Genomic DNA, 12,650 nt, shown 5'->3' on the forward strand with positions numbered 1-12,650 from the left:
ACTGTAAAAAGCTTAACATAAAAGCCTGTAAAGGTCAGGAAAAAAAGGAAAGATTCTTGTGGATGGGAAAAATTTCCCCAAGCACACCCTAGTGCTGTGATGGCAAACCTATGGCACACATGCCAGAGGTGGCACGCAGCACCCTCTCTTACGGCATGTGAGCCATCACCCCAGTTCAGCATTCATGCACGCATGCCTCCCACTGGCCAGCTGGTCTTTGGGTCTCTGCCGCACATCCATGGGGCGTGTGGGGGGACCACGTGTGCATGTGCAGGGGGCGGGGCACATCCGGGGAGACACACATCTGAGGGGCACGCACATGCACATTGCATTTTGGGGGTTCGGGAGCATGCTTGCGCTTTGGCCACTTGCTCTGGAAAAGGTTAGCCATCACTGCCCTAGTGCATGAATTCTGAGATTATTCAGTGTCTGCAGGAAGATGACAAACATTATTTTTCTCATTTAGTCAGATTTGTTCATGTTAATCTAAAACGGAAGGTAGAGATAACTAGAAGAAGCAGCTTAAAAGATTTAGTCTTTATAAAAAAAAACAAGCTGCAGATAAAACGGGCAGGCTGTAATTACCTGCTCAATTGATTTCCACCTGAATTCCCTAACACTCATTTTTAGCATTATTGCTTTACCGGTTAAATGGAGTGCATGTTTGCAGCTCCAAATCCATCCTTGCGTACAACTTTCCTATTTATTGTGTTAAAACCAATTCATTTCTCAGCGTGCTACAGGTGGAACATGGCCAAAGCCCTGAGCCTCGCCACGTGTGGTCACGGCACAGCCTCCCCATCACAGATCTCTGCTGCGGTGTTGGTGGTCCCTTGGCCAGAGCTGCCACAGCCTCTTTGGACCAAACAGCAAAGGTAAGAATATTCCATTTGGAAGCAGCATAGATAGTTCTCAACCTGGTGGTGGTGCGGTGGCCTAGGAGGTGGAGTTCTCACTTCACAATCCGGAGGCTGTGAGTTCGATCCTGGATAGAGGCTGATATTTCTCTTTCTGGGCACACTGAGAGTATATCTGATGAATTGCATTGGTGCCAGGAAGGGCATCCGGCCATTAAAACACACTGCTAGCTCCATTCAGTTGCCCAGACTCCATCCTGCGAGGAATTATGGGCTCGTTAAAAGAAGGTTCATAATGATAGGTAGTTCTCAACCCATAACCATTAGTTTAGTGCCCGTTAAAAGTTATGGCTGTCAGGATCCCAAGTAACATACCTACAGCAAACAAAACATCCAAGGCAGGTAGATTCCTCAAATAATACTTTTATTGGATATGTCATGTTGCCACAGAACTGATGAAAACCGACTCTGAAGATTCCCACGATTTTCACCTAATTAAAAGTAAAAGTTTTCCACCTCCCCAAACAATCAGTCACATGGTCCAATCAAGGCGTTGCCTGGTGACATCGCTCCGCCTTCCTCTGACCAGGTATGAGAATGTCCTTGGTTCCTAAGGGAAAAGTATTTTATTTTGGCTACAAAACCCCAGCTATCTCTAATCCCCCACTCCCTATCCCTCATCTCCAGTGTGGCAACACTGAGGCCTCTAAGATGGCTTTGGTCAGGTCAGCTTCAGGGTTGACAACGGCATTGAAAAAAGTGACTTATGACTGTTTTTCCCACTTATGACCATTGCAGCATCCCCTCAGTCAGAAGATCAGAATTTTGATGTTTGACAACTGGTTCATATTTATTTGTGACTTTTTAACAAATAAAGTCAATGGGGGAAGCCAGATTTACTTAACAACTGTATTCCTAGCTTAATAACTGCAGTGATTCACTCTAACAACCAGGGCAAGAAAGGTTGTAAAATGAGGCAAGACTCATTTAACAACCGTCTCGCTTAACCACAGAAATGTTGGGCTCAATTGTGGTCATAAGTGGAGGATTAGCTGCATTATAGTTTTGTGCAAGATATCGTATTCCTTGGGACGTTCTGATTTCTCCAAAAATTCTCCAGTTAAACTGTTAGTATTTCTCTGCAATTGAATTTGATGAGGAGAGCACAAATAAAGTACTGTTCCTAAAGAGCCATTTTTCAAGAAGAGCAAAGTATATGCAGGAAAAGGCAGTTCAATCTCTTTTGGGAGCAAAATGGAATGTTCCAGAACTGGATTGCATAATTTTGCGCACAGCTAGGGAATTGAATTGCTTTGTTCATGCCGAATCCTTTTTAAGGTAAGAAATCACAACCTCTGCTTGGCAAATATGTACATATGCATATTCATTTCTGCTGGTATACTTGGTAGGTTTTGGAAACGGAAACCTTTTGCTTACATGCAACAAATTCTTTTCTAAAGCTTTTCTAAAGGTTTCTGGAAGCGCACCCTGCTGGGGAGGGAGGGGCAATATACCCCCCCCACCCCACCCCCGTTTTCAGCATGGATTTTTTTTTCTGTCCTATGTATAACACAGTTCAGAAATGGGTCGTGGAACTGAACGTATTGTAAAATAACCTCACCATATATTCTAATTAGTCTCAGGATACCAGGAGGGGGGGAAATTGGGGAAAGAGACAAATGAGGTAAATGCTGGATGTTCCCGATTCAAGGACCGAAAAAACAGCACCATCTCTTTGGCATTTAGCTGGAGTGTAGGAAAAATGAACCCCTGAGCTTGAAGTTGGGAATCTTTCACAGTCAAGGTGCCTTTTACTGTTTTGTGTAACAGAGAGTCCACAACTGTCTATGGAGATTTTCTGTCATCCAGGTCATGGTTGTCTCAAAGGTGCTTTTTTCAAGAGGCAACTGGACTTTCTGGTTTTTCTCTGAAGACGTTTCACTTCTCATCCAAGAAGCTTGGATGGGGGGAGGGGGGGACTTACCATCCAGTCAGGTTTTTTTTCTCCACCCTCCAGCCAGAGCTGAAGAAGCTTCTTGGATGAGAAGCAAAACGTCTTCGAAGAAAAACCAGAAAGCCCAGTTGCCTCTTGAAAAAAAAAAGCACCTTTGTTGCAGCAGATTGAGGTTTTTAATCTACTTACGAAAGATCAGGACTTGAGACCACGAAGGAAGAGAAACAGGTTTATTGGATGCATCGAGTTCAGCGTGTTCACACACCAACATCTGAACTGGCCTGGCTATGTCCAGGGCAGTGATTTTATACCTTTAATCAAACTTCATCAATCAGAGGGCGTTTAAAGAGGCGTATTCATACAAAACGTAAAAACCCCTGTTCACAACAGGGAAGTACATCTTGGAAAAATACAAAAGCAGATATTCATACCAACAGTTTTCTGCAACTTCTCTGTACTATCTCTCCCCCACGCCTGGCTTCCTGTGCCCCTCCTTTACAGAGTCTTGCCACACTGTCAGCCCTATTTGTAATATGAGGAAGTTAAAAGTCAACTTTGGGACTCCAGGGCACTGGAGTAAAAGGCCAAACTAAAATGAATCTATAAGGTCCATTCTATTAAGACCACCTAACCTGGCCAGCCACTGGTGGGTTTACCTGTGCAACCCATGCTATATCATTCCCCCCTATTGAAACGTCACCCAATCCTAAGATTACTGTGTAGTTTCATAAATGGCAGGTTCCTCTCCATTAAGCATGAGCCCAACATATTTGCTCGAGCGTCCTTCTTCTGAGCGTCCCACCAGGGCCAGGACCTTTGCAGTGGCCCATTTCTCCATCAAGAGGGGTGAAACCCTGGCAATTTCGGGAACCAGGAGTTAGAAGTGGAGGTTAAATCAAATCCTTTCCATTCCTGCCCTGGGACATGAGTGAGTTGCCTCATTTCTGTGGTGAGCTGCTTAATGACACGTCCAGTCTCATCAATGTGAAGGCAGCAATTAAACAAGTTGAACTTCCCACAGACCCTCCTTCCCTTGCGTGGAGGTAATCAAGAGCCAATCGATTTTTGTACACTGCAGTACAGAGTTTGCCAGTGGCACTGGAGAGGATATTCAAAGATTTATCAATCCTCTCCCCAGCCAAGTCCAATACTGCCTGCAAATGCATGATCCAATTGATCATGTAAATGGGGGTGCGGTAACCCCAAGACCCATCCTCTGCCCTAGTGGCCCTCCCATAGGTGCATACGATTCTCTCTGAGTTCCACATGTCGGATTTCTCGTATTCAGCCAGTTCCTTACAAGGAAAGTTAAAGAAGGCTGTGTCCACCTTCCTCTTCTGACGGATGGGGCCTACTGAGCCATACACCAGGACCCCTAGCACCTGTCGTGATTGGATGGGCAACAGAAAGAACCCAAAGTTTTATCCATCCAAGAACACAGGGAGGACTTCGCAGGCCAATGTGCCACGAATCCAATACATGTTCTCCGGGGCTTCCCAAGTGCTAGATGGGGTTTTTGTGGCTTTTTTTCCTTTTTTGTCCTTCTGTGGATCCTGCAGGCATTGAGTGCATTCCAAGGGAGAGTGGGTAATGGCCTCCCTTGTGGCCCTGGGTTCCCTTGGGGCTCCCTTCTCCTTCCCTTGTGGGCCGCCCCTCCCACCCTTCTGAGGGGTCCATGTGGGATGGGGGTTCCTACCCTGTTGTAGGAGTGGCTCCAGAACCACCATTCCCTTTCCCTGTGTGTTTAGGGTGGCTATAGCTGTTCTGCTGAGGTTCTTGTCAAGTGTCCCCGCATGGCATTGATATGTTTCCAAGTAGTTGGATTGGGTTATCCAGACCTCCAGGCGACTGGCTTTAGCACTAGTGTTGCACGTTACACCTATGCGCCAGTACTTACTCAGGTCTTGTGCATCCATGCTCGACAGATTTTCATTCTCTGACCACCATTGTAGAAACCACTGATTCCCTATATCCCCAATAAGCTGATAAGTTATTTCCACTATTATGGGAATCTGGTCATAAGTTATGTCATATTCCATTTTCAGACTGAAATCAAGGGGGGCCCATTTCACCTGAGCCCTTGTCCTTTCTGGAAAGGGGTCTGGGAAGGGTCTCTGAATGGGCTTTTTGCGATGGCACCTAATCGTTGAATTGTATCATTTGTTTGGTGCCCAAGTTGTGACATTGGGGTCCACTCGACACTGCCAATAGTTCCCTGTCTCCTCTGAACAGGGAGATGGCCCCTCCTCCGGATGGCAATTTAATAACCAGCGTTCAGTATACACAAAATGCAGTCCCTGTTCACCCTGATAAAAGCAGTCTTTGCAAAGGGGGAAAGGCCCTGAACCCATTTCTTCTAGCATTGGCTCAGAAGTTACCTGCGGAGGGGAGTCATTTGTAGAGGTGAGGGGCCTAGCTTCTGTTTGTTGGGGAGTACCCTCATTATCCTCATTCCCCCCTATAGGAAAGGATGGAGCGGGGGTCCCCGTAATCATTCGGAACTTCCCACACCACCAATGGGCCTCACCCTTTGCTCTGGCCAAGATTGCCTGATAGAGATAAAGAGAGTCAATGAGAATAGAAATGAATAGGAGATAACCACGATCAGAACTGCCGGCATCAGGCCTCTCCTAATGCACGCAGCTTGGCGTAGGCGCTAGTCAGTCTCCATGGCTGTGCCTGGGCATTGGACAGGGCGGAGTTTCCATGGTAGACGCGATACGTTGCCTGTGCAATGGGTGTCGATGGCACCTGGAGCGACACCTGCAGAGGGCGCTGGTTCTTCACCACCTGTTCGTAGAGCGACAGCTTCCCGTGTGTCCGCAGAAGAGGTGGCGTTCCTCCTGGTGTTTCTAAAACATGAGGTATAGAGGCTTGGCAGGGTCACTGGAGGCCTTCCAGTAAGCTTTCGCAGCCAATTTAAAACGGGTCCAGTGAATCCAAGGCCTAATTTCAGCTACCTTAACAACAAGGGGAGAAAAAACAACAACAGTATACGGCCCACACCATTTGGGGCCCAATAGTTCCTTCTACCAGTCCTTCACCCAGACTTCTTGTCCTGGGTGGAAGTTGTGGACTGGAGTTACATTTCATGAGAACGACAAGACAAAACATATTTTTGCAATTTGTGGACTATGGCATTCAGGGCTGGCAACTGTTTGAGCTTCACCATGTCTGTAACTTGGGGTTGGGCAACACCTGTGGGCCACGCAAATTAGGAACCCTCCCATACAACAATTCAAATGGCGAGACACCCAACTCCTCGGTGAGAGTGCACCTCTTTGCCAGCAATGCCATGCTGTGGGCATCATCCGGCCATTTGAGATGGGTTTCCTGACAAATTTTTGGCCAACTTATCCCTTATGGTGTGATCTGCCCTCTTGACCCTCCCACCTGAACTGGGCCTTGACGGAGGGTTATTAGCAGCACATACCTAACATTGAGAGCAAACAGCAGCTGCCAGGCTAGACCTCCCTGAGCCAAGGCTTTTTTCCAAAGCCGTTTTTCCTAAGTGCAAATGCTTATGCAGGGAGGAGACAGCATCCCATGCCAACTGCTGGGAAACAAACACCTTTTTGTCCGGCAGAACCCACCACCCATCTAGTAGTTCCACCCCTATTGCTTCAGCTTGCTGGGTTCCTGAGTGACTATACAATGGGGGTTGTTCTTCCTGGGCCGGGGTCCACAGTGTAAGGCATGTGGCCTGTAAAGAAGGGGGATCCAAGGCTACTGCTCTGGCAACTTGATCAGCTTTGTTGTTTCCCCTTTCAGTTGTTGAAACCCCTTTCTGATGACCCATACATGCATAATGGCAACTTGTTTGGGGGCCCTCACACTGTCCAATAAACGCATAATTTGGGGTCATATCTGATGTCCTTTCCTCCAGGTGTGATGAGGCCCTTTTCCTGTGAAGAGCTTTTTCCTAAAGCTCCATGGTCTTGGATGGTTAGGAAGGCCTATTTGGAGTCTGTGCAAATGTTGACTCGTAGATCTCATGCCAATTCCAAAGCCTTGTGAGGGCATGTAGTTCTGTCAAGTGGGCACTGGTCTCTGGTGGTAGGGGCATGGCTTCCCACACATCATCAAGGGTGACTACAGCATAAGCTGCTTTTCGCACGCCCTCATGTAGAAAGCTGGTTCCATCTGTACAAAGAGTTGCATCTTTGTGCGATGGGGGTTTATCCTTCAAATCTGGGTGACTGGCATAGGTTTCTTCAATGGTTTGCAAACAATCATGAGTAATTTCAGAGTCTGGTTCAGGCCACAGGGTTGCTGGATTCAAAGCATAGATTGGACAAACTTGATGAGGGGGTTATGTGTAATAAGCCCCTGATACTTCAACATTCGTGGATTGGTAAGCCACAAATGACCTTTCTGGTCTAGGACAGCTTGAAGAGCATGGGGGGTGTAGATATTTAATTGCTGTCCAAAAGTGAGCTTATTGGCTTCCCGGGTAAGTAGGGCAGTTCCTGTCACAGCCTTGAGACAGGCTGGCCACCCTTTGGCCACCTGATCCAGCTGTTTGGACAAATATGCAACCGGACGATACCATGTTCCCAACTATTGGGTCAGTATCCCAATGGCCATATTCTGCTCAATGTCCACAAACAACTGAAAAGGCTGTCAAGTCAGAAAACTAGGAGTCTGAGTCACAGCATGCTTCAATTCCAAAAAGCTGTTCTGTTCCTCTTCCTCCTAACTCAAGGGTTCCTTTTCCATTCCCCTTGGTAGCTTCATAGAGTGGCTTTGCTAACAATGCAAAATTGAGAATCCAAATGCGACAAAATTCTGCTGCCCCCAAAAAGCTCCTTAATTCCTTCCTATTTCATGGGGCCGGCAATTGGCAAATGGCTTCCTTCCTCTCATGGCCCAAAGTTCTTTGTCCCTGTTGGATGTTGTAACCCAAATATCTAACTTCCAATTGGACTAATTGGGCTTTGGTCCGAGAGGCCTCGTAGCAGGAGCAGTAGGGCTGCTGCAGTGGCATGACAAGCTTCCTCCGTCTGGCCTGTGACCAACAAGTCAGCTACATCTTGCAAAACCACATCAGGTGGGGCAATGTCTAAAAGTTTCAAATCCATGGCTAATGCAGCTCCAAATAAGGTGGATAAGCCTTGATGCAAGCGTGTCCAAGCATATTGCTGCTTTCTGCCTGTGACTGGGCATTCGAAGGCAAACAAGAAAGCATCTTTTGAATCAATGACTGAAAACCATTTTCCTCTGCATGCCATTGAAGGGCCTCCTGTGAGATTCACGTCTCCTGGGGCAGCTTGGTAGGGGGGATCCCTTGGCATCCTAGGGCGATTATCTTCCCTTTCCTCAGGGGGTGGAGCCCAGTCCCGGTTGAGGCACTCCCCTCCTCAGTGGCCATGTTCGTAACAGATGGCACATCGGTTCCGTCCCAAGGGTGGGGCCCTGTTCCCCTCCCTAATTGCTGCCGCGAGCACTTCTGCTTTTTTCTGCATCTTTTGATTTTTTTTCTTTTCCTCCAACAAGTCTCTATTGACGAGAGTTTTTCTAGCTACTTCCATAAGCTCATTGAGGGGCTTCCCCAGTGCCCCTTCCAGCTTCTACAGCTTGTGTCGGATGACTGAGAAATAAAGGCCATAGCTAGCATCCGAGCATTTTCAGGAAGGTTAGTGGTTACCATAAATAAAAACCTCAGGGCTTTCGGCAGAGTTCAGACATTTTAGTGGCTGGCTTTCCTCCCAGCCAGACAGCCCTTACAATTAACTGTTGATGATTACGTAGCAGAGTCAACTGGTGGGGGTCATAGGGGCTCCATCTCGGGTCCCTTGAAGGGAAGCGTTGCTCAATAAAGTCAGCTAGATTGGTGTCAGCAGGAACATCAGGTTCTAGAATGTCAGACACTGCAATTCTAATCTTCTCCCTCTCTTCAGACTGCTCTATCTCCTCTTCCTTCTTCTCCCAAAATTCTGGTGAGCTCAGAGGGTCCCCATCCCCTGTCCCTCTGACAGGACTTTCTTCTGACATCATAGAGGTCACACCGTCCAGCCCTCACTCTATCCACTCCACAGATGCTCGGCTTGTTGATGCCCTCAAGTCTCTTGAGCTACTAGGTGTAGCCCCCCTTTGGCATGGTCGTGGTGAGGGTCGTGGTGATCCTCTTCCTGTTCTGGCAAGTCTTCTGGGGCACTAGCTAGGATTGGTGGTCTCTGCTTGGGACATTTGGGGTGTGCAACCCGAACAGCCATAAGAATACACTGTTGGTCTTTTGCATTTGTTTTTTAGCCAAGCTGTCTCCTCAACAAATTGTACTACACGTCAATATACGGATCCTGTTTGAACAGGATCAAACACTAACCTATGGATATTCAAAGCTATGTTGGGATCAAAAATTGCCTTTGTTAGGCCTCCCAAAACCAAAAGTGGGCCATTCAGATTCACAAAACTTTTTAAGCTCATGCCTGCTTCACTCAATGCCATAGTCCTGAGTCACATATCCTTCTTTAAAATGATTTAACATACATTGTAAGTGGTCAAGGGAACACTGCTGCCCCCCCCAACTCCTCCCAGGGTACCAGACAACAAGGATTTAGCAATCACCCCTCACAGGCTTCTGACCCAGGATACCGGATGGACACGGCTATCTTAGGGAAATGCAGTAGCCCCCCCTCAATCACACACACACATACACTAGACAATCCTCCCCAAAACCTTTCACCTAGTGAGGGAGATCAGGCCTCACCTCCGGCTCAACAAGGAGTCCGGGTCTAAAAAGGGTTCCCACAGTACTTGCCTCATGTATTTGGCTTCCCTCCTGCGATGCTGGCCAGCCTTTTAGATGCCTGGTCTCTGGTCCTTCTCTGGTGGTTCTTGGAATCGCCAAACGCTGCTGCCAGAGCCCTCTGTCGCTGGGAAGTCCCTCGGATCAAACGGGTCCGTTGGCGCCAGGGAGGTTCCCCCTGACAAGATGAGCTCTGACACCAGGATGGACGTTCCAGAGGGTCCCAAAGACCCCTCAACTCCTGGCTGGCTCGCCAAAAATGTTGCAGCAGATTGAGGTTTTTAATCTACTTACGAAAGATCAGGACTTGAGACCACGAAGGAAGAGAAACAGGTTTATTGGATGCATCGAGTTCAGCGTGTTCACACACCAACATCTGAACTGGCCTGGCTATGTCCAGGGCAGTGATTTTATACCTTTAATCAAACTTCATCAATCAGAGGGCGTTTAAAGAGGCGTATTCATACAAAACGTAAAAACCCCTGTTCACAACAGGGAAGTACATCTTGGAAAAATACAAAAGCAGATATTCATACCAACAGTTTTCTGCAACTTCTCTGTACTATCTCTCCCCCACGCCTGGCTTCCTGTGCCCCTCCTTTACAGAGTCTTGCCACACTGTCAGCCCTATTTGTAATATGAGGAAGTTAAAAGTCAACTTTGGGACTCCAGGGCACTGGAGTAAAAGGCCAAACTAAAATGAATCTATAAGGTCCATTCTATTAAGACCACCTAACCTGGCCAGCCACTGGTGGGTTTACCTGTGCAACCCATGCTATATCACCTTGAGACAGTCTACAACTTTCAACAACTACAATTTTCAAGGGGCAGCAGGTCCTCGTTTAACCACAGTCATTGGGATTGGGAACCCTGTCCCTAAGCAACACAGTTGTACAGCACAGCTTCATGTGACTGTGGCCAGCTTATGGTGGTAGTTCCAGCCATCCCATCATTAAACAAATCCCACAGCATTTCCTGGAGGTGTGATCATCATTTCTAACCTCCCGCTGGCTCCCCTGTTGACTTTACTTGATGGAAGCTGGGAGCGAAGGTTTCACAAATGACAAGTAACGTGACTGTTGGACACTGCAATGTCATAATCTCAAGCCGGTTCGCCAAGAGCCTAACTTGGAATGAGGGACGCTACAAACAGCCGCAACTATGAGGATTTGAGAGACCGCCTACTGCCAATTACCTCCACTAGACCAATTAGATCCCACAGACTAGGCCTCCTCCGAATTCCATCAGCCGGCCAGTGTCGACTGGCGACTACCCGGAGGAGGGCCTTCTCTGTGGCTGCTCCGACCCTCTGGAACGAACTCCCCGTGGAGATTCGTACCCTCACCACCCTCCAGGCCTTCCGCACAGCCCTTAAAACCTGGCTGTTCCGACAGGCCTGGGGCTAAAGACTCGCTGCCCCACTTCGAATGGTATGATTGTTGTGCTTTTAACTATGTATGGTTTTATGTCTTGTGTTACTCTGTTTGTATTTCCCCTCCCTTTTGAGTTGTGAGCCGCCCTGAGTCCCCTTAGGGAAAAGGGCGGCATACAAATAAATTAAAATGAAATGAAATGAAATTTGTCATAGATACCTCTCATTCAGCACCATTTCAACTTGGAATTGTCACCAAACTAGTGGCCTTTCAACAAGGACTATTGTCAGGGTTTATTACCCACAGCAATAAGTATGGTAGGCCTGATGGCCTAATGCCATGATGTCGAACCAGTGGTGGGATTCAAATAATTCAACAATCGGTTCTCTGTCCTAATGACCAGCTGGGTAGGTGTGGCTCGGTGGTCATGTGACTGGGTGGACGTGGCCAACTATGTCACTCATGTCAATGGGCGCGTTGCCTCAGCTGTTACAATGTCATAAGGGTTAACTGGAGAGGCAGTTTCTGTAAGCAGGGCAGTAAAGATCAGGCTAGAAACAACACCAGAATGTTTCCTTCCTGCCTTCCTTACAGGATTAGCCCTGTAAAGTGGGGAAAAAACAAAATGAGATTTCTTCCAACAACCAGTTCTCTGAACTGCTTAGAAAGTTAACAACCGGTTCTCCTGAATAGGTACGAACTGGCTGAATCCCACCACTGTGGCAAACCTATGCCATGCGTGCCACAGGTGGCACACGGAGGCTTCCCTGCCTCTTCTGAACTCCACTGCACATGCGCCTCCCGCCAGCCAGCTGACTTGGGTCTCCAGCACGTATTGTTTAATCAAAATGCAGTTAAAACACTATACAAGCTATCAAGAATATAACTATAGATCCAACAGGAACATGAAGTGCCTCATAGGAGCAGATAGAGGTAAATCCTAGAGAGGCAGGAAATGCATCACTGAATAATGGAGATGAATGCTAGAGACAAATGAAGCTGCATACAAGGCAGACATAACACCTGTAAGGAGCATACACTTGCACGGGGTGGGAGTGCGGGGGGTGCGGTGTGCCCCCTGCACCCCGTTTTTGGTCCCAGGTAGTTTCAGGGAGGCCTGCTATGTTCAAAATGGGGTGGGAGGTGGCGCACACATTGTATTATGGGTGTGGGCATGCACATGTGCGCACTTTCGGCATGCGAGAACAAAAAGGTTAGCCATCTCTGGCCTAATGCGAAAGATGGCTTCCAGGCCTGACAGACTGCCTATGTGCAAAGTAGCCTGGACCACAAAATTGCCGCTGTGTGTGCTTCTTGATGCTTCTTTGGATATCCCAGATTTCCTTCCAAGCTTTTATACAATTGGCAGGACCAGTGAGCCTCAGCCTGTCTAATTGAAGCTTCGGCTGCCTTCCCTGAGGTAACTTGGGTTACATAAAATTCCATCTGGATTATAAGGCACAAGCGAGGACAAAGAACAGCAGAAAGCTCCGTGCTCAACACGTGGGCTTAATCTCAGGGGAAGGAATGAAGCGTGCATCAGTGCCAGGTTGGGGAAGATGCATTTATAAGAATTCATCTCCTTTTGTTCTTGCTTCCCGAATCTCTGAAAAGAAGAATTTTCTCTCCTTATGTAAAAATCCCACTGTACTGTTATTGATATGTAATGCATGTCCTATTCATAGACTGGCACCCGGTTTAATTTTGTAGCATTACAA

The 12,650-nt window shown here is 47.5% G+C and overlaps 1 protein-coding gene across 1 annotated transcript in view; it reads left to right on the forward strand.

Moving 5' to 3' along the window:
- Positions 1-12,650, forward strand: part of WDR18 (WD repeat domain 18) — an 84,836-nt gene that overhangs the window by 34,256 nt on the left and 37,930 nt on the right. Inside the window, exon 4 of the mRNA XM_032213133.1 lies at positions 734-875. Within this exon, the coding sequence (XP_032069024.1) occupies positions 734-875 (142 nt within the window). The remainder of the gene's footprint in view (positions 1-733; positions 876-12,650) is intronic.

This window comes from Thamnophis elegans, chromosome 1 (assembly GCF_009769535.1).
Source record: "Thamnophis elegans isolate rThaEle1 chromosome 1, rThaEle1.pri, whole genome shotgun sequence".
In the NCBI taxonomy this organism is placed as follows: Eukaryota; Metazoa; Chordata; class Lepidosauria; order Squamata; family Colubridae; genus Thamnophis; species Thamnophis elegans.